Source organism: Otolemur garnettii, unplaced genomic scaffold, assembly GCF_000181295.1.
Source record: "Otolemur garnettii isolate 467f Iridium unplaced genomic scaffold, OtoGar3 scaffold00166, whole genome shotgun sequence".
Lineage (NCBI taxonomy): Eukaryota > Metazoa > Chordata > Mammalia > Primates > Galagidae > Otolemur > Otolemur garnettii.
The window spans coordinates 1,906,753-1,927,987 of NW_003852561.1; the positions used below are offsets into that span (position 1 = coordinate 1,906,753).

The 21,235-nt window shown below is 41.1% G+C and overlaps 1 protein-coding gene and 1 pseudogene across 2 annotated transcripts in view; one reads left to right on the top strand and one right to left on the bottom strand.

Annotated features, from left to right (window-relative positions):
* The first annotated feature begins 8,182 nt into the window (after positions 1–8,182).
* The window catches only part of ATP11B (ATPase phospholipid transporting 11B (putative)), a 122,190-nt gene continuing 109,137 nt past the window's right edge, over positions 8,183–21,235 (top strand). Inside the window, exon 1 of the mRNA XM_023519262.1 lies at positions 8,183–8,462. Coding sequence (XP_023375030.1) covers positions 8,436–8,462 — 27 coding nt within the window. The 5' untranslated portion in view covers positions 8,183–8,435. The remainder of the gene's footprint in view (positions 8,463–21,235) is intronic.
* LOC111728527 lies at positions 14,908–15,285 on the bottom strand (annotated as a pseudogene). The gene has a single exon (XR_002775792.1). The product of XR_002775792.1 is annotated as a 60S ribosomal protein L34 pseudogene (transcript).

Genomic DNA, 21,235 nt, shown 5'->3' on the forward strand with positions numbered 1-21,235 from the left:
GGAGATTCTCTTAAGCCCAGGAGTTGGATGTTGCTGTGAGCTGTGATGCCACGGCACTCTACCCAGGGGGACAGCTTGAGGCTGTGTCTCAAAAAAAAAAAAAACCCTTAATTCTGAGGCAGTGAACTCCTTGAGGGCAAGGCCTATGGGACTATTTGCCTTGGCACCTAGCTCAATGGTTAGTACTCACTAAATGCTCAGCAAATACTTGTTGATTAATTAATGGTGGAGAAGAGCTGAGGGGAGAGAAAGAGAGCTGAGACCTCCAGTGTAATATCTGGACACCAGAATATGACAGGCTTAGTATGAGTTTATGGATGAATATTATAAAACTGCCAAAAATAGACTGATTGTAATGACAGATTTATGTTGTATTTGACTAGGAATTATCTAGAGGAAAGCAATTCACCTCTCCAGAATAGCAACATTAAATAAGCTGTAAAGTCTTTGATAAAATCAGTATGATATAGGAAAACACCTCATTTCATTGTTTTTTTAACCTATTAAATCATCTTATTTTAGTCTCTTTTTACTTTTAAAAGTCCAATTTACCACTCTAAAAGATTCTCTGATTTCTCTACTAATCACTTAATAGATGCTTACTTTTTACAGAATAGCTGGTCAAATAAGCAAATATTTGAGGCATTGATGAATCTCACAGAGTCCCTGCCCTGCAGAGTGAGAGTCTTGTGGAGAAGGCAGACATTGAAGATACTATAGCAAATGATTCCCCAATCGCCAGTGTGTGAGTAGTTGGAGAGGTGCAGGACACAGGAATGCTTAGTAGGGAAGGTGCAGAGCCCCCTGGCTGGCAGACTCAGCACATTCTTGAGGCACCAGCAGAGAAAGGCTCAAAGAGGGAGAGAAAGAAAGAGTAAAGGATAGTACTTGTAATAAATGAGAGCGAGATAGAAGAGAATTTGAATCATAAGAAAATTTAGGCTGAGTGTGGGGGTTCACACCTGTTCTACCAGGCCAAGGCAGGTGGATTGCTGAGCTCAGGAATTCAAGACCAGCCTGAGCAAGAGTGAGACCCCTGTCTCTACTAAAAATAAAAAAACTAGCTGGGCGTTGTGGCAGGCACCCATAGTCCCAGCTACTCGGGAGATGGAGACAAGAGGACTGCTCAAGCTTAAGAGTTAGGTTGCTGTGAGCTATGATGCCACAGCTCTCTACCCAGGGTGACAGAGTAAGACTCTGTCTCAAAAAAAAAAAAAAAAAAAAAGAAAAGAAAATGTATAAAAAAAAGTATTTGTGATAAATATATATATATATATCCTTTGTTGTATGTTGTTTCAAAAGATAAAGAAATGTTTGTTTCACACTTGCTTTAGTTTTTATTTAGGTCAGGGTGTTGGATGGGGGAGAAGCCATAGAACCTTTACATCAGAGGTTCTCAACCTTCCTAATGCCGTGGTCTTTTAATACAGTTCCTGTGGGTCGTGACCCACAGGTTGAGAACTGCTGCTTTAAGTGTTTAGAGTTTATAAATGTCTTATCCCGATGCCGCAAGAGGACTTAACTATCTCTAAAGGGTAAGTTTTAAGCTGAAACTTAACTGATGAAGAAGAATTAACTAAGAAGAAGGTAGAGGACAACAGAAGAGATTTGCAGACAGAGGGTATATGCAGTATGAGAAACCACCCAGAGGTGGCTGAGACCACAGTCATGGTGCCATTCATCTCTTCTGTCTCCGCAGTGGGCAGTCATTTCCCAAGGCAGATTCATCCAGGTCCTATCATATATGCTGCTCAAGGGAGGGCCATCCTGCTGGGAGAGCCATGTCTGCATATAAACCACAGGGAGTAGGCAATCCCAGCAGCATAGAAACAGCTCAGTTTGGTCCTGCTTTATTTAGATGACAAAGAACTGTTTTGAACACCTACTACGTAACAGGCTGCAGGTTAAACTCTGGGCATACCCAGGTATTTCCTCTACCCTGGTTCTCTCAGGCCCATTGCCAGATCTCAGCCCTCACCTGTCCAGATCCTTCTGTCACCTGACTCCTTGAGAACTGTGACTCCTCCAGGTTGAATTCTCTTTCTGCCTGAGTGTCCTATCTTCCCTAATCCCAAACCAACCCTGCCACTATCTTCAGTCCATTCCAGGTTCTTTCATGAGCCACTCTGAGCACCAAGGAAACAATGTGATTTTGGCTGGTCCCCCAGGATCACCCAGGATCCTGCCCCACTACACCTTCACCTGCTGTGTTTGTATTCATTACCTTTGTAGTTATTACTATGAATCTCCTAGACTCTTCCTTAGTGGTGAGCTATTACCAAAATCAGAAATTCAGGCTAATCTCTTGCACAAGTAACCACTTTCTTCCTGCTTCCCATACAGAAGTCTCTTTGAACTAGTATTTCTCCGTTTTCAACTTCCAACCCCTTCTTCTCGTGACTCTAACGAACCACAGAGTCTGGCACTTGCTATAAGCAAGCCTTTGACCTTTCAAACAATCAGCATGACAGTGAAAGGAAGTACATTCAACTACGTAATTCAAAATGGTCACAAGATTATAAAACAAACTAGTTGCTCAAGAAAAGCATAGTTATCTGTGGACCTGAATTTGTGCAGGCTCTCATTAAGAGAACACAGTGTGGTCATCTGAGCAGCATTCTCAGATGTAGCTTTGCAGTAAAAAGGGCCAGTTGTGGGGTTCCTGAGGCTGGTTGTCTTACCATCCCTAGACTGAGGCTGCTTGTGTGATCCTAAACCACAGTTCAATAAAAGCAATCACATGAGGCATCACAGAAGATGCAGCAATTTTTTCCCTCAATATAATGTAAATGCTATGTAATAATGTAATTGTTTTAATCAGAGGAAAACACAAAATCTTTAATGCCAAACAGTAAAAGATGTCACTTTCCTGTGACATCTGTAAAGGTATTACAAAGCTAATGCCTCTAGTTGGCTTCATGATTTGATTTATTGTATAGCACAGGTGACCAAAAGGTGGCGTGTCTTTTTATTTTTTGGCTTTCTTATTAAAAAAAAATAATATCTATCTATCTATCTATCTATCTATCTGGTGGTACCTATGGTGGGTTCAAAACGGACCTGGCCAAACTGCAACAAAAAATAGCTAGGCATTGTGGTGGGCACCTGTAGTTCCAGCTACTCAGGAGGCTGAGGAAAGAGAATCATCTAAGCCCAGGAGTTGGAGGTTGCTATGAGGTGTGTGATGCTGCCATGGCACTCAACCGAGAACGATTAAGTGAGACTGTCTCTAAAAAAAAAATAGAAAAAAAAAATATATATGTATTTAGGTTAGACTGTCTTAACAATAATAGTTTTAACAATTCTAGTTAACAATATTAGTTTTGCTGAGGCCATCAATACTTTTGTTAGTAATTAAATCACAGGCCATTTGTTATTTAACCTACTTCTCCCTCTTCTCTCTCTTTTTCTTTGAGACAGTCTCATTATGTCACCCTAGGTAGAGGTTCGTAGTGTCACAGCTCACAGCAACCTCAAACCCTTGGGCTGAAGCAATTCTCTTGCCTCAGCCTCCCAAGTAGCTGGGACTACAGGTGTCCACTACAATGCCCGCATGTTTTTTGTTGCAATTGTCATTGTTGTTTAGCTGGCCCAGGCTGGGTTTGAACCTGCCAGCCTCAGTGCATGTGGCTGATGTCATAACCACTGTGCTACAGGTACCAACCCTCCCCCCCCCCTTTTTTTAAGACAGTATCTTGCTCTATCACCAGGCTGGAGTACACTGGCGTGATTATAGCTTACTGCAGCCTCAAACTCCTGGGCTCAAGCCATCATCCTGTCTCAGCCTAGAAAATATCTGAGGCTACGGGCATGTGACACCATGCTTGGCTAATTTTATCATCATTATTATTATTATTTGCAGTTTTTAGCTGGGGGCTGGGTTTGAACCTGCCACCTCCCGCATCTGGGGCCAGCACCCTACTCCTTTGAGCCACAGGCGCTACCCTAATTTTATTTTTTGTAGAGGCATTGTCTGGTCTTGCTATGTTGCCCAAGCTGGTTTTGAACCCTTGGCCTCAACCTCCCACAGTACTGAAATTACAGGAGTGAGCCATTATGTCTGGCCTTTATCTGCTTCTCTCTCTAAGTCAAAATCATATAAAAAAGGTCATCATTTTATTTTCCATTCTTTTTTTTTTTTTTTTACAAAAGAAGGAATAGAATACTATATCCAGCTCATCCAAAGGTAGTATCAAGTTACTAAAAGGCAACTTAAAAATAAGCAAGAGAAGTATAACATATATTTATGTTTTACATATTTTCTTACCTTTCAAGTAAGGGACCATTTATATGAGTTTTAATTTTTACATTGGTTTTTGAGTTTCAATTCTGGGTAAGCAAGAATGAAAAACAAAAACTGAGTTCATATAACTTATTTCACCATTGATACATGTTTGAAGAATTTCCAAGAAAAGATACAAATGTGTAATGAGATGTTCCTAATGAAAATCTTCCCAAAATAATAAAATTGATAATGCTGTTTTATATTAGAAAAGCTTTAAGCTCTGCTTGAAGTCTCATCTGAAAATCAGAAGCAAACTGCTTTTTAAATGGAATAATCTGTACTAGATTTATGATTTTGTGCACGTGAAAAGTTACTCTTAAAAACAAAATGAGATAGAGCAAATTTTGCCCCATGTGATAGCTACATCATCATAGAACTAACTAAGGCAACAGATTGGCAAGGCTCAGTGTCCTCAAGCAGACTGACCTTTGACGAACTCTGAGGCACAACAGAGTGTGCTCTGTCTGGATCTGAAGGATAGTGACCACTGGTCTTACTGTACTAGTCATTTATTATGCTTTGCTCTCTATCTCTTTGATATTCTTGAACTAGGTATTTTTTTTCCCTAACTACTCAGTGCTTGGCCTTATTCATTCATTTTAGAAATATTTACTGAGTACTCCTTCAATACCATAAGATACCAAAATGAATGAGCCATAAACCTCAACATTAACAAGCTCACAGTCTGTGCTTTCTATTGACGGTAAAAGATGTTCTGATCAAAAAAAATATCCCTCTTTGTTTTGTCTTTGTTATGGCTGAGAATCTCTACCACATCAAACTAGGTTGTTTTTTTTTTCACCCTGGGAATTAACATGTCTCACAAGTATCACCAACACAGAATTATATTAACAAGTTTACTCAACAAGATGAACCATATTTGTCATTTATTCAGTGGCTGTTATGTGAAGCTGGTAAACCAATTCTCTTGGAGGGTCTATCACCTCATTCAGAATGGCTTAAGTTTCAGGTTTCCTTCTATCTGGGCAAAACTTCCTATAACATACCACTTCTGGTTCTGGGCCAGTCCAGCACTTTTCAACTTAATGCTTGGCTCTAGCAATAATTTCCTATCTGATCTTTCTTCTCTGTCCAATCTGTCACATATAGTATCTATGGATTAGCACCCTGACTTCATCCTGCCATCATTCAGAAAATTGCAGAGATTGCCCATTTGCTGCAAACTCTTGCGTTCATACAGAAACTGTCCCCATACTATCCCTCCCCTTACTTATCCAACCCCGTCTATTATTACTCCAAACTAACCGTACTTCAACATTTTGAGTATTTGTTCCTGCAGTTCTGTTGGAAAGCCTTTCCAACTTCATCTTCCCATTTCAAGTTCTGTTTAAATTTAGCTCCTTTGGCTGGGTGCAGTGGCTCACACCTATAATCCTAGCATTTTGGGAGGTCTTGGTGGTAGGATTCTTTAAAATCAGGAGTTTGAGACCAGCCTGAGGAAGAAACCCCGTCTCTACTAAAAATGGGAAAACTAGTCCACATGGTGGCACATGCCTGTAGTCCCAGCTACCGGGGAGGCTGAGATAAGAGATCTCTTAAGCCCAAGACTTTGAGGTTGCTATGAGCTATGATGATGCCATGGCATTTTACCGAAGGTGACAAAGTGAGATTCTGTCTCAAAAAAATTTTTTTTGTTTTTATATTGTTATCTGATATGCATGGGTATGTGAGTATATACACACACAAGTGAAATCAAAATTGCACAAAACAATACACATGAGTACTTACCCTGTCGATGTGTTCTGATATTTTCTATTCTAGTTTTCAAATTATCAATCATGAAAAACTGATTTCACCACTAAAACATAATTACAGTATAAAAATACTCTCCAGCCTCATGCTCCTTGTATTAATATGAGGTGTACAATCTTGCTCTTAAAAATATTCTTAAAACCAAACTCCTGCTTGGACTGCTCATTCTGTTCCTGACAGTTGGTGCTTCAATTTGATCTTTCCATAAACTATCTTCCAACCATTCCTTGTCACATTCCAACTGTGAATCAACTCCTCCCCACGACTTTTTTCTTTTCCAATTTGGGCCACAGTTAAATAATGACGCACAAAGTCAAATGATTTGCAGAAGAATAAAAGTAGGGATGGTCACATTTTTGTTTCTCCACATAGTTTTAAGAGCATGAGCCCTAATGCCTGACATACCCAATCTGAATCTTAGCTTTGCCAAATTACTTAACCCAAACCTTTATTCTGATTTCAGAGGCTTGATGGGGGTTAAATTAGAGCATGTTAAGAGCTTGAAACAGAGCCTGGAGGCTACATGAACAGACACAACCATCCCTGAATGGACATACTGAATGGACTTATGGCTCCATGAATGGTTGAATGGACATAGGGCTCCATCAATTAACATTTTATCATTAGAACAAAAAAGTAAATGTATCTCAAACTTCCTTTTTCGGTCACAATAATAAAAATAACATTACTTTTTCTCTTTAAATATTTAGCTATTTTTTGAAGCTGGATGATTTAAAATGTATAACATTGCTGGTTTTATAGGTCATAAATATCCTTTAAAAGGGGGTCTATTTGTGGTGCTGGATAATCACTATATATTAAGGAATGTCTCCTGAAATGAAAAGACTGAGTATACACACGCAATGACTCGCCTAGTCAGTCATGCTAATCTCATTTGGATCTGCTTTCCGATTAATTTTTTTTTAATTGTTGGGGATTCATTGAGGGTACAGAGAACCAGGTTATACTGATTATTTTTTTTTAATCACAAACATCTACCTGTCGGTGAAGTGTGCTTTGAGTAAAAATACTAAGGCTCAACTCTCTATGTGTGTGTGTGTGTGTATGTGTAAGACAAGATGTCCTGTAGACTGGGCTGCTTTTAAACAAAGCAAGAGTTCTGTTTGTTTTTTTTCACTGAGAGACCTGGAACTCCTCATCTTAAGCAACTCTCCTGCCTCACCCGCCGGAGGAGCTGGGACTACAGGTGGGAGTCACAACGCCAAACTGATATAAACAAATTTTTTTTTTTTGGTAAAGACGAGCTCTCGCTGTTGCTCAGGCTGGTCTCCCAACTTCTGGCCTACAGCATCCCCAAAGCTAACAGGCCTGAGCCAAGCTGGGCCCTAGGTTTTTTCATATTCCTTCTTCCTCGTCATTCACACACTTACCTTACGTAGGTCAAGCTACTTCTAGGGTGTTTTTGATTGCGAGACTTTGGCACTTAACAGTAAACAACCACTTTCCGTAAAACCTATTTCCCGCTCATCCATCCAATTAGCATAGCAAGACAGAACATCGCGCCCATTCTCCATGAAACACTGGCCCAGCAGGCTGAGGGGAGTTGCAACCCTTTCAAAATCACCCGAGGGGAGTGATCGAGATTCCCCTAGCCCCACATCAGCCTTCTGCGAAAGAAAAGGGCTGAGATATGTGTTGAGACAACAGCTGACAACAGCTTTGACAATTTAATTGACGCAGACTGGGACCTCCGAGGATTAGCCCGCAGTCACACACACTCCAGACTGCGCGCGTGCGGGGGGGCGCGCGTGCTGATGAAGGCAGAGAGGCAGAACCCGACCTGCAACAGGAGGCAGAGGCCGAGGAGTCAGCCTCGAGCTGCGGTCTCCGGGGCCCGGCCGCAGCTTAACTCCTCCCGGAGAAGGGGGAGGGGGCCACGGAGGACGCGACCCGCGCGGGGGAAGCCGGCGCCTCTCCATGCCCGCCTCCGCCGCGGCCCGGCGCGCCGACCCCGGCTCCACCCGGCTGCCCGGGGCGCCGGGACCCCTCGCTCCACCGCCGGCTGTCGGCACGTCCGGGGGCGGGCCGGGCGCCGGGGGCGGGCCCGGGGGCCGGGCAGGGCCGGGGTGGGGTTGCGGGGCTGCTTCGGGTGACAACGGTCAATAATGAAGGTGGCTGCGGCGCGGCGGCAGGCTCAGCTGCGCCGGGCGGGGGCGGCGCCGGGGCCGCGCCTGTAGATCTCGGGGCCGGCGCGGCGGGATGGGGACACCGCGCGGGGAGTGAGGCGGCGGCGGCGGCGGCTGAGGCGGAACTTCAGCCCGAGGGGCTCGCCCGCTCCCCTCTCTGGTTTGTCGGCCTCCACCTGCAGCCCCTCGGCACCCGCGCCCCGCGGGACCCGGACAGCGACGGCGGGGGCATGTGGCGCTGGATCCGGCAGCAGCTGGTAGGTGCCCCCGCCCCTCCATCCCGGGCGGTCGCCCCCGCGCGGCCTCTCGGCCCCGAGTGGCGAGGAAGGGACGGCGGCGCAGGCCGGGGCGCGACTGCCGGGCTAGGCCGCGGCGGGGCCGGGCGCTGGGCCCGGAGTCCGCAGCGGCAGAAGCTCGCACGGCCCCAGCGCCGGCCTCGCCCCCGAGTCTGGGCCGCCGGGGCCGGCGCGGGGCGGCGGGAGGCGGCCGCTTCCTGCCGGCGCTCCGCGGCCACTTCCTCCCCCTCGCTGCTCCGGGCGGCTGCGGCCGAGACCGGAGGTCCCGGGTCGGGTGGCTGTGCCACTGAGGCTCGGGCAGAGGCGGTGAACGAGACGAAAGAGGCGTGTGTTTCCTGCCGCTGACGGTTTGGGGCGCGTTTGGTTGAAGCGGAGAAATTGTCCGCAGCGCCCAGTCTGAGAAGCGTGTCACGATTCAGCGCTGGGTTCGTGAGCAAGGAAGCGGATCCTTATCTAGTCTAATCCCCCTCTGCCTGAGGAGTTGTAATCCGAGGCTTGTACGAGAGGAAGAAAGAATATTCCAGCCCCCCGTCTAGTTTCCCAGCTGAGGAGTGTGATAGTTGTGAGGGACTAGTTTTCCTGCCTTCCTTGCCCTCGTTCAACCCCAAGTGAAACTTTTGGAATGTGACCCATACTTCTTCCTGGTTCCCCTCAAGGCAGCTCGAACGGGTCGGATTTGGAACCAGGGGTTAATTTCCCAGTACTACTGAAACATCTGGAGGGGGAAAATAAATTTTAGAAAAGGCCGATCTAAGTCCTATGAAAAGCTCCACCTTTCCCAGAATTAATTCACAGAGAAAAAAATACTTCCTGCCTCCTGGCAACTACTGCCCAGAAAAATGCAGGATTAACTGCAGAACTGTGACAATTAGGACGGAAATTGCTTTGGCTGAAGAGTCCTAACCGTCTCTGTAGGATGAGGTTGGTTATTGTTTGATTTTTCCATCAGATTAATTAAATGCTTCTACAATTCAGTGTTTTAGTTTAATAATTATAAAGTAAGTGATGTAAGTTAGTGAAGTAGAAATTCTCCTTTTGTGGGACTAAAACATTGATTGATGCCTTTTTCCCCCTTCTGGAAAAACACTTTAATATTAAGACTAAAAAGTGTAGTGTTTCAGAGCTAGGTTTCTGTTACTTCATTTTGCAGTGGGCATCATTCTTAAAAAGATATCTTATAAATAAAACTAGAACTGCCTACCATTCCCTCCTACAAACGCTGGCTATTTTTAGCTCTCTTTAGCTAATTGTAAATTCACATATCCCAAATACATGCTTTGTTAGGAAACCAAGCTAATGATGTCATTATAATTTCATATTGTAATATTTTGGCTTTGTTGCAGTAATCCTTAACACAGCAGTTTGACTCAGAAAATTAATGATTACAGATATGATCTCATACTTTTGATTTGCCAAATCTTCCATGTGTATAGAGGGCTTATTTACCTGGTGGTGTTTCTGTGTAGTAGTAAGATCATTCTAAAGTGGTTTCTTAAAGCTTTTCCTAATAGATTAAGACACCATTTCTCAGTGTTAGGTATTTTTGTTAGCCTGAATAAAATCCTGGTTGTATAACCATTCTCATCTTTAAGACAGAAAATCTGGTAATGTTTTTAAAAATGGCTTCAAGGAAACACAACTAAAAGAAAGAGCCGGAAATTGTGCAGTTAATTTATAAGACAGCTGCCTTACTGGGATGGTTAACAAGTTGAACAAGTTACTGTGCATAAAAAATGCAATCTCAGACATATAGTTGCTTACTTCACTAGTTATAAGTTATCAGATCTTCTAAGTATGTAATCAGACTTGTACCAAGGTAGGAGTCTGTATTTCTGATTAAGTTTGTATGGCCACTTAAACATTAAGGATGGCGGATACACATCTATCCCAGTCATAAACAGCATCAGGAATTATTCAGCTCAAATAAAGTCCAGTTTAGATTATACTAACATTTGTTCAATGAATTGAGTCACCATGTCATTTAAAATAAATGAGTTTATTTTAAAATTCAGATAAATGAGACAAATTTGGGGAAATTGATAAGGAAATTGCCAGGACAAGTAGCTGGGAGTTATATGCATACTTTATTCATTATTTAAATCCTGATTTTCAGCTACTTCTGTTGTCTCACCAAAAAAGAGTTTGTCATTTTATTATAGAAACAACTACTATGCTCTGGTAATTTTTTCCTAAATCAAAAAATGTTTGACTCTGCATCTGGACAAAATATTTTCACGATTTGGCAAAAAGAAAGATCAGAAAGTTGACAGAAATTTGATCTTTTCTATTGGGAAATAGAGGACAAAAGAAAAGACTGGAATATCCTTTTATTTTTCTTTTCTTTTTTTCTTTCTCTTATGGCTCACATGTTAAAATTATTTTATGCTAAGAAATTGTGTTTCTTTCTGGTATAGTTATTTATAATATATTCATTTTCAGCATCATAATTTATGTATTAACTCATACATACAAATGATGACAGCACCTTATTATAATACTGGAAATGCCATTAGCTACTCACTGTATTCTAATATTTAGACCTGTATGGTAGCCATTAACCACATGAGACTATTAAAATTAGAATTTATGTAGTTGTTGGTACCATATTGGACAGTTCAAAGTAGAACATTTTCATTATCACAGAAAATTCTGGAGAATAGCACTGATTTAGACTTTCAGTTGAGTTTTTGTTGATACATACTGTAATTAACAGAAAAATTGTTTTAGAGACAGACTTTCTGTGTTGCCCAGGCTAATCTCCAACCCCTGGCCTCAAGTGATCCTCCAGCCCAAGTACCTCGGATTATAGATGTGAGCCACTGTGCTCTGCTCCTGTCATATAATATTTAGAAATTTTAAAGCACTTACTGTGTGCTGTTAAAATTTAGAATTTTAAAGCACTTACTGTGTGCTGTTATTAAGATAAGCTAAATACTGGGGATACAAATGGAGGTTAACATTACACTTACTTGACAGAGTAGACACTGGGTACATGTTTGCTGAATAAATGATGAAAAGATGAGGGAACAAAATGAATCTATAGTATTATTTCTATATTTAGAGATAAAGTGACAAAATTCAAGATTGACTAGCCCAGGGAAAAAAGCTAGAATATGACTGTAACTGTATAGAAACAATGTCATGCTAAGGTAACTATTTCTTTAGTTGTTCCATAAAACATAGTCCCTCCAGGTTTTATTGGTGGTGGTGGAAGGATGTTACTAAGATTGTTTTCTGAGTGACTGAGAAAAAATGGAAAGGTGTTAACCTGAGCTCCCCCAGCTTTCTGTTCTCTCTCCCACTCATACTTAACAAACTTGCTAATATCTGTACTTAATAATTTTCTTTCCACTTGTCACAAGGAAGGTGCAACCCTCCTCTTTTCCAGGTTAACCAGCCCACTTCTGATCCTCTTCTTTCCTGTTCTCCACACTCCCCATCAATTATCATATATTTTGTTCTCCTTCTCTTTTTCTTTAACCTGTGAACTTGTTTAAAAACTAGCCAGGTCTGGCTTGGCATCTGTAGGTCAGTGGCTAGGGCGCCAGCCTCATACACTGGAGCTGGCAGGTTAGAATTCAGCCAGGGCCTGCCAAACAACAGTGACAACTACAACCAAAAAATAGCTGGGTGGTGTTGTGGGTGCCTGTAGTCCCAGCTTCTTGGGAGGCTGAGGCAAGTGAATTGCTTAAGCCCAAGAGTTGGAGGTTGCTGTGAGCTGTGATGTCACAGCACTCTACCGAGGGCGACAGAATTAGACTGTCTCAAAAAAACCCCAAAAAACTCCCGATGTGTAATAACTAGCCAGGTCTGGTGTCAGGTCTCAGCTACTTGGGAGACTAAGGCACTATACCTAAGAGTTTGAGGCTGCTGTAAGCTATGATGATGCCACCATATTCTACCCAGGGTGACATAGTGAGACTCTGTCTCCAAAAAAAATAAAATAAACAGTATGTAAAAAAGTAAATCACTTCAGTGTTTCCTTGGTTACATGATGTGATATAATATTTTGGATATAAGGTAAAATATATTATTAAAATTTTGTGTGTTTCTTTTACTTTAAAAAAAAAAGGTGGTTACACACGTACTCAGTACTGAATTGGAACTAGATGATCAATACTTATATGCACATATGGATGTAAAACTCAGGAGGATCAGGTAGAAGGGAAGAGGGGATTGGCTTAATTCACACTTAATGGGTACAGTGCACACATTCTGGGTGAAGAGCACACTTATAACTTTGTACAAAAGCAAATTATGCAAACAAAATGTGTCTACTATAATAGTCTGAAATTTAAAAAAATCTTGGGGAGAAATTTTTATAAATGTGAATTTAACAACAATGACGGCTGCAACCAAAAAAATAGCCAGGCGTTGTGGTGGGCGCCTGTGGTCCCAGCTACTTGGGAGGCTGAGGCAGGAGACTCGCTTGAGCCCAGGAGTTGGAGGTTGCTGTGAGCTGGGATGCCATGGCACTCTACCCAGGGGGATAGCTTGAGGCTCTGTCTCAAAAAAAAAAAATAAAAATAAAAATAAAATGAACTCCTCATGCTATATAGCATTATATCTGTCTGGATAGCTTGTACAACTCAATGAGGATCAAGTAGGCAGAGGGGAATAGGGGATCGGCTTAATTCTAGACTAGACTAGACAGTAAATATGTTGGGGCAAAGACTTTATCTTATTTATCTTTATATTACTTGCTCTTTTTTTGTGTGTGTGGTTTTGGCCAGGGATGGGTTTGAACCTGCCACCCCCCAGCATATGGGGCTGGTGCCCCACTCCTCTGAGCCACAGGCACCACCCCATATATTCCTTGCTCTTAAGATAGCAGCTGGCCCAATGTAGGTACTTACTCACCAAATGTTGGTTGAACACATGAATGAGTAGTGAGAATTAAATTTGATCCAGCATCAGTTTGGAAGTACCTGAATTTGCCTCTCTCCCAAGGAATGAATGGAGAAGTAGAAAAAGCAGCACTGCCCTCCAGTGCTATTATTTTTGTGGGGCTAAGTTTTAACTTTAAGAATTAATGTTTAAGAACCTAGATCTGGCTCTGAGCCCATAGCACAGTTGTTACAGCGCCAGCCTCATACACCAATGTTGGTGGTTTTGAACCTGGCCTGGGTCAACTAAACAACAATGACAACTGCAACAACAAAGAAATAGGCAGGCCTTGTGGTGGGCGCCTGTAGTCCCAGCTACTTGGGAGGCTGAGGCAAGAGAATCGTTTAAACCCAAGAGTTTGGGGTTGCTGTGAGTTGTGACACCATGGGGGACAAAATGAGACTCTATCTCAAAAAAAAAAAAAAAAGAAAGAAAGAAACTAGATCTGTGAATAAGTGCTTCCTTATCCCTATGTTCAGACATTTATTTGCAGATACCAAATTTTGCTTTCTTTCCCTTTTTTTTTTGAGCGGAGGGTGATGGGGGAAGAGGTGAGGTCTCACTGTGTTGCCCAGGCTAATATTGAACTCATAGGCTCAAGCAATTCTCCTGTTTCATCCTTTCAAGTATCTGGGATTACAGGCGCAAGCCACTGCACCAGCCTTTGTTTTCATTTGGTTAGAGCTCTGGGTAAATAAAGCATTAGAGGAATCTCAGGTATTCCCAGTAGCACTGAAGGTAGAGCCCTTGTTATAGATCTTTCAAAGAACCTGGTGATTACTATTGTTGTCAGTAAATATTTTCAATATGGTATCTACATGTGGCTACTGAAAGCTGAAATGTGCCTGCTGTGAATTGGAATGTGCTAGAAGTATAAAATACATACTGGATTTTGAAGGCTTAGGGGGAAAAGGGATATAAAATGACTCATTAGTAATCTTACTAATTGATCACATGTTGAAATTATATTGAGTTACATAAACATAGAAGTATATTGGGTTAAGTAAGATATTAAATTAATGTTATTTGTTTTTACCTTTTTTTTTTTTTTGAGACAGTGTCTCACTGTGTCACCCTGGTAGAGTGCCCTGGCGTCACAGCAACCTCCAACTCCTATTGGGCTTTAGCGATTCTTTTGCCTCAGCCTCCCAAGCAGCTGGGACTACAGGGGCCCACCACAACGCCCAGCTATTTTTTGTTGTTATTGCAGTTGTCATTGTTGTTTTAGCAGGCCCACGCCAGGTTCGAACCCACCTATCTTGGTGTATGTGGCCAGCACCCTAACTGCTGAGCTACAGGTGCTGAGCCTATTTTTACCTTTTTTAATGTGGAAACTAAGAAAATTACATACATTTGTGGCTTAGGTAATATTTCTGTTGGATAGCACTGATTTAGATGGTTGTAACAATGTACGATTTGTGGCATAGTCTCCAATTCTAAGGACTTACTGATATTACCCAGGCTTTTTTCCTGTGAGTTTCTTATTTTTATTTTTATTTTTTTTTCAGTCTTAATTTTTATTACTCAAAAAAAGCTTCATTTTTTTATTTAGCTTTCTGACTCTGTGCTTGTGCCTTCAACACTTTCACAACGATTTCTGCTCCTCAATGAGGAAAGCACGCTTGATCCTGTCACGAACACATGTAGCACACATAGAACCACCATAGGCCCTGCTGACGTGTTTTTTTGTTTTAGACAACCTCATAAGAACTTTAGGTCTCACAGCACGAACCCCTCGAAGTCTGCCTGGGCACACACCACATGCAGATTTTGGTGCTTTCCCAACCTTCTTGGTATAAAGGTAAACAATTCTGTTACCAGGGGTTCAGGACAGTCTGGTTTTGTTAGAGGCTGTATTGTAGGAAAGCCTACGATGGTACGTCAAATGCTGCACCATTTTGAGTGCCTCTAGACAGCGTCCCCGGAAGAGCGAGTTTCCTATTTTTGGAGTATTGGTCCACATTAAATATAAGAGACTAGAGGCTGCCTGATAAACTATGTGTTTCATTGTTTCATTGGGAAGAATTTTTCTTTTCTTTTTCTTTGTTTCATATTTTTTTTTGGAGACAGAGCCTCAAGCTGTCCCCCTGGGTAGAGGGCTGTGGCATCACAGCTCACAGCAACCTCTAACTCCTGGGCTCAAGTGAGTCTCCTGCCTCAGCCTCCCAAGTAGCTGGGCCCACAGGTGCCTGCCACAATGCCCGGCTATTTTTTGGTTGCAGCCATCATTGTTGTTTGGCAGCCCAAGCTGGATTCGAACCCACCAGCTCAGGTGTATGTGGCTGGCGCCTTAGCCACTTGAGTCCACAGGTGCTGAGTCTGTTTCTTTCTTTTCTTTTTTTTTTTTTTGAGAGTCTCACTCTGTTGCCTGAGCTAGAGTGCATGGTACACAGCAACCTCAAACTCCTAGGTTCAAGGGATTCTCCTTCCTCAGCCTCCTAGGTAGCTGTAACTCCAGGCGCCTGTCACCACGCCCCGCTAATTTTTCTATTTTTGGTAGAGAAAATATCTCTTGTTGGTCTGGAATTTATGAGCTCAAGGCCTCCCGGAGTGCTAGGATTACAGGGTGAACCACGGTGCCCATCAGCTGGGAAGAATTTTTCAAGTTAACATTGGCTACTGTGGGGTTCTAGATAGCATATAGCCATGTTGTTTATTTTTCTGTTTCTGCAGTTGTCCTAGTGCTAATGATTCTAAATAAGATAATATTCACAATTAGCTTGGTTTTTACCAGAAATGTGTATTTCCTTCAAAATACCTAACCTCTTCTAAGATTTGAATTTATAGACATAGAAGATTTTATTCTCAGGTATTCTTTATTTTGCTTTTTTCCTGGAGTTTCTCTATTATGAAATTCAGTACCTTGTTTTTTTTAAGAGCCGGCTTACTCTGTTGCCTATGCTAGAGCACAGTGGTACCATCATAGCTCATCACAGCCTTGGGATTCCTGGACTCAAGTGACCCCTCCTGCCTCAACCTCCTAAGTAGCTATGACCAAGGTGCTTAGTTTGAGGACTAAGATGCCCACCACTATGCCTGGCTAACTTTTTAAATATTTTGTGTAGAGAGGGGTGGAGGTCTTGCTGGTTTTGATCTTTTCGCTTTGAGTGATGTTCCCACCTCACCTTTCCAAAGTGCTGGGATTACAGGTGTAAGTAAAATTCATTGTATTCTTGATTGGATATTTATATGGGAAGTACTAGGAGACTTATTTTTAAGCCAAGATTTCAGTTAGAAATAATATATATGTATTGAATTCTTCTGTATATGTGATTATAATGGATTTAGTAAGCTTTCCCCGCTGTTGTGAATGAGACATGTATTGAATTTGTATTACATTTTAGGACTTGGAAATGGCCCTGTGGGAACTGTTGTGACTCTTGGGTGTGTTTAGGAGAAATCTAGAGTGCTAAATTTTTTATGCTGACTGGTTTACATAAAGTGATTGCTATAGTTTAATTTTTTATTTTCTTCTTTCCTTGTTGTGTACATGGTATTGGCAAATTCTTCCCAAATTTCTGACATGTAGTCTATTTTAGTTAACATTGAGTTAGCTCATGCAAATAATCATATGTGTTTCTCTTTCAAACTATTAAATTATCCAAAATTTAAATAAAAGTAGAAATTAAGACTATTAATTAACTCTGTTTATCTCCATATTTTAGTTAGAAGTGGAGTACCCTCAGGAAAAGAGGGGGAAAAAATAGGATAATATGCACAGGTGTTATCCATTCATTCTACTCTTCGCAAAAGTTAGGACAAAAGCAGATATTGTATATATATAGCTTATTCTTATTATGATGTGAAGCCAGTATACCTGGTATATGTTATTTTTATTTTTTCTTTAAGCTCTATCTTATGTAAAACTTCAAGCATATACAAAAGCAAATGTATAGATGAGTCCTCATCCCTCACCCAACTTGAGCAATTATCAGCACATGACCAATCTTGTTTCATCTAGTCATTCGCTATCCTTACTCCTTCAGTTATTTTTGTGACAAATCCGAGACATTATATAATTCCTCCCATAAATATTTCTATATTTATCTCCAAAAGAGAATTCTTTTTGTTAGATGTATATAACTATAATTTCTGTTATAGTTTATATATTCCCTTGTTCTTTTTTTTTTCTTTCCATTCTCAAATTCTAAGCAGTAAAGTTCATTAAAAGTCACTAGTTTTTTCCTATGGATGCAGCTGTGAGGAGATGAAATCATGAAAGGGCACATGAGTCAAAAAATGCTTTGGCTCAAAATACGATGTTGTGCACCATAGATTCTATATGTATACATTTGTTTTTTGTTAACTAAAAAATAATATTAAAAAAAGATTTGATTATTAGATGAGTGAAGTTTTAAGTGTTCAGGGAGCAAACCGTGTCTCCTTTTTTGTTGCTAAAAATGATAAATCTAGAATCATTTCTTTACCCTTCTGCCACCACTCTGGACTGAATCAAATTATCTCTTACCTAGATTTTTGCAAAAGCTTCCTAGTTTGTCTCATTGTTCTCCCCTCTGTTCCTGCATTCTGTTTTCAATATAGCAGCCAGAGGGATCTTTTTAAACTGGTTAAAACATGTAATTGCTCTGCTAAAACCTTCCAAGTTGCCTTCTTTTGAATAAATGCTACAGTTCTTGATCTGTATTACCCACTCCCTTACTCCCCCCAGTTGGTTTCTTAACCCTACCACTCTTCACTCTCTGCTTTATCCACACAAGCCTCCCTGCAGTTTGAAAGTCCCAGCCAAACTTCAATCTTAGGATCTTTGTACCTCTACCTGGAACATTCTTCCTGCAGATATCTGCTGGCTCCTTCGCGACCTCCAAGTCTTTATTCAAATACTGCTTTATTAGTGAGTGAGGGCTTTTCTGGCCATGCAATATAAAATTCTAACTCTCCCAGATACTTCCCGCCTTCTCTGCTTTATTTCTCTTAACACTTGTCACTGTTTAACCTATTCCGTAATTTACATATTTGCCTGTCTCAGGAAGGCAGGAATTTTGTTTTTGTTCTCTGTTTAACAAAAGCTGTTTTTCAACTGGATCCCTTTTAGGTAATAACTGTTTCTTTCTTATTTATTTATTTATTCACTCAAACATTTTCTGAATTTTCTGCACAGCTTGTTGCTAGGCTTTGGAACTACCAAAATGAAGTAGTCCCTACCCCAGGCACTCTTCTGGGGAGCTTTTTGCCTTTAATGGATGTTTGGATTGTTGCCAGTTTTTTCCTAGTACAAAAGGTAGCAGTGACCATTCTTGTTTATTATGCTTTTTTTTTTTTTTAAGTGGAATTGCTGGGTCTTGAGGTGCACATAGTATGACTATTATTACATATTGCCAAATTATTTTCCAAAACATGAGAATTCCCCTTTCCCCTCATTTTGGTCAATACTTTGTAAACTGTTAGGCTTGAAAAAATTTACTGATCTGTCTGGTGGGCATGAAACTGTATCTCATTTTGTTCTAATTTACATTGTCTTGAGTACTGGTTAGATTCAGGTATCTTCTGTTTCATTGCTGTGACCACATTGCCCATTTTTCTGTTGGGTAGTTTATTTTTTTCTTATTCCTGTTGTAGTCTGTAGTCTGTAGCTGTAGTCTGTAGCTAATTCTTTTTGTATATGTTGTAAATATCTTTTTCCATACTGTCCCTTGTATTTTTTGTTTATGCTATCTTTTTTCATACAGAAATTTTAAATTTATTTATAGTTTAATTTGTTATGCAAACAATCTCTGCTTTTAAAATAAACTTGGTTAGGAATTCCTTTACTATGTGCTAGAATCATAAAGCTTCATTTTACTTATTTATTAATTTTTTGAGATGGAGTCTTGCTCTGTCACTCCAGGTGCAATACATCATCGTATCCTTGGCTCAAACGATCCTGCTCAGCTAATTTTTCCTTTTTGGTAGAAATGGGATCTCTCTCTCTTGCTCTGGCTGGTCTAATTCTTCTTCCCTTGGCCAACCAGAGTGCTATGATTAAGGGCACGAGCTACCCCCTCTTGGCCTCTTTTTTTCCCTCGCTTTCTTTAAAGACAAAGTCTTGCTCTCTCGTTCTGTCAACTCAGAGTTCAGTGGCACAGTCACAGCTCACTGCATCCTCCTACTTCTGGGCTCAAGCAATCCTCCTTCTTCAGCCTCCTGAGTAGCTAGTACTATAGACACTTGCCGCCATGCCTGACTAATTTTTAAATTTTTTTATAGAGCCGGGATCTTGCTATATTGCCCAGGTTGATCTCAAAATTCCTGGCCTCTGGCTCGGCCCCTATAGCTCAACCGGCTAAGGTTGCCAGCCACGTACACCTAAGGTGGCGGGTTCGAATCCCCAGCCCAGACCCGCCAAACAACAATGACGGCTGCAACCAAAAAATAGCCGGGTGTTGTGGTGGGCACCTGTAGTCCTAGCTACTTGGGAGGCGGAGGCAGGAGACTTGCTTGAGCCCAGGAGTTGGAGGTTGCTGTGAGCTGTAATGCCACGGCACTCTACCCAGGGGGACAGCTTGAGGCTCTGTCTCAAAAAAAAAAAAAAAAAATTCCTGGCCTCAAAGTGATCCTCTTGCCTTGGCCTCCCAAAGTGCTAGAAGTAGAAGTGTGAGCCATCACGCCTAGCATAAAAGCTGTTTTTCTAGTGTTTTCTTTAAATTGTTTTAAAATTTAGTATTTAAACATTCAAGTCTTTACTATGTGTGGAATTGATTTTTGAATATGGAATAAGGTAGGGAATTTTTCTCCCATGTGGAAAGTTGTTTGTATTAGTGCTGTTTATTGAATGAGCAATCTCTCCTCCCTCATTAACTTCTTTTGGTAAATGACAGTGTTCCCTGTCAGTTTTTTTTCTCAGCATTCTCTTTCATATATCTTGGACTCTTTCTCGGTTCTTTGGCCTTTAACTTAGATGTGCAGGAGACCCTCAGACTTTGTGGATCCTGCTCATTATGCACAGTTAAAGGGAGTTGATAACAATGCTTACCTGCTGCCAGTGTTGATCAACTTTTTTCCCAGCATACATTTACAGAATTAAAAACAAAAAAAGGGTTATGAGAAAGAGAAAGTCAAAATTTTTAAGTAATAGTAATGTGCTTTTAACAGTCTTCATAATTTATAGTCTCCTGCACCATGGGGTCCCATGATATTTCCTACAGACTGATAGGTCTGTGGCAAAATTAGAAAAATTTCCATTATCGTGTGTGCAATTGCATAAATTTATAGATATTCTTGTTTTTGAGGAATGTCTTTTTTAAACTTTTTAAATATAAACTTTATTTTAGAGTGGTTTTAGATTAACAGAAAAGTTGCCAGAGAGAAGTCCGGAACACTCCTCTCCCACCCAGCTTCTCTGATTGTTAACATTATACATTACTGTGCTATATTTGGTACACTAATAATATTGAGACTATTATTAATTAAACTCTGTACTTTGTGTGAATTCCTTAGTTTGCCTTATTAGTTTGTCCTAATGTTCATAATCGTATCTGGGATACCATGTCACATTTAGTCAAAATGTTTTTAGCCTACTCTGAGCTGTAACAGTTCTGCAGACTGTTGAGAACAACTGTCTTAAGTCTTAGGTTGTTTTCCCTGCTTTCTTTTCTCTTAAAATTCTTTTTGTTGTTGTTTTTTGAGACTACACACTCTTTCTGCTGCCTTGTATCAGCCTAGCTCACAGCAGCCTTAAACTCCTGCGTTCAAGTGATCCTCCCGCCTCAGCCTCCAAAGTAGTTGGCACTGCAGGTGCCCACTACAATGCCTAGCTAAATTTTCTAGTTTTTAGTAGAGATGGGGGTCTCGCTATTGCTAAGGCTCATCTCGAACCTTTGAGCTCAATGGATCCTCCCACTTTGGCCTCC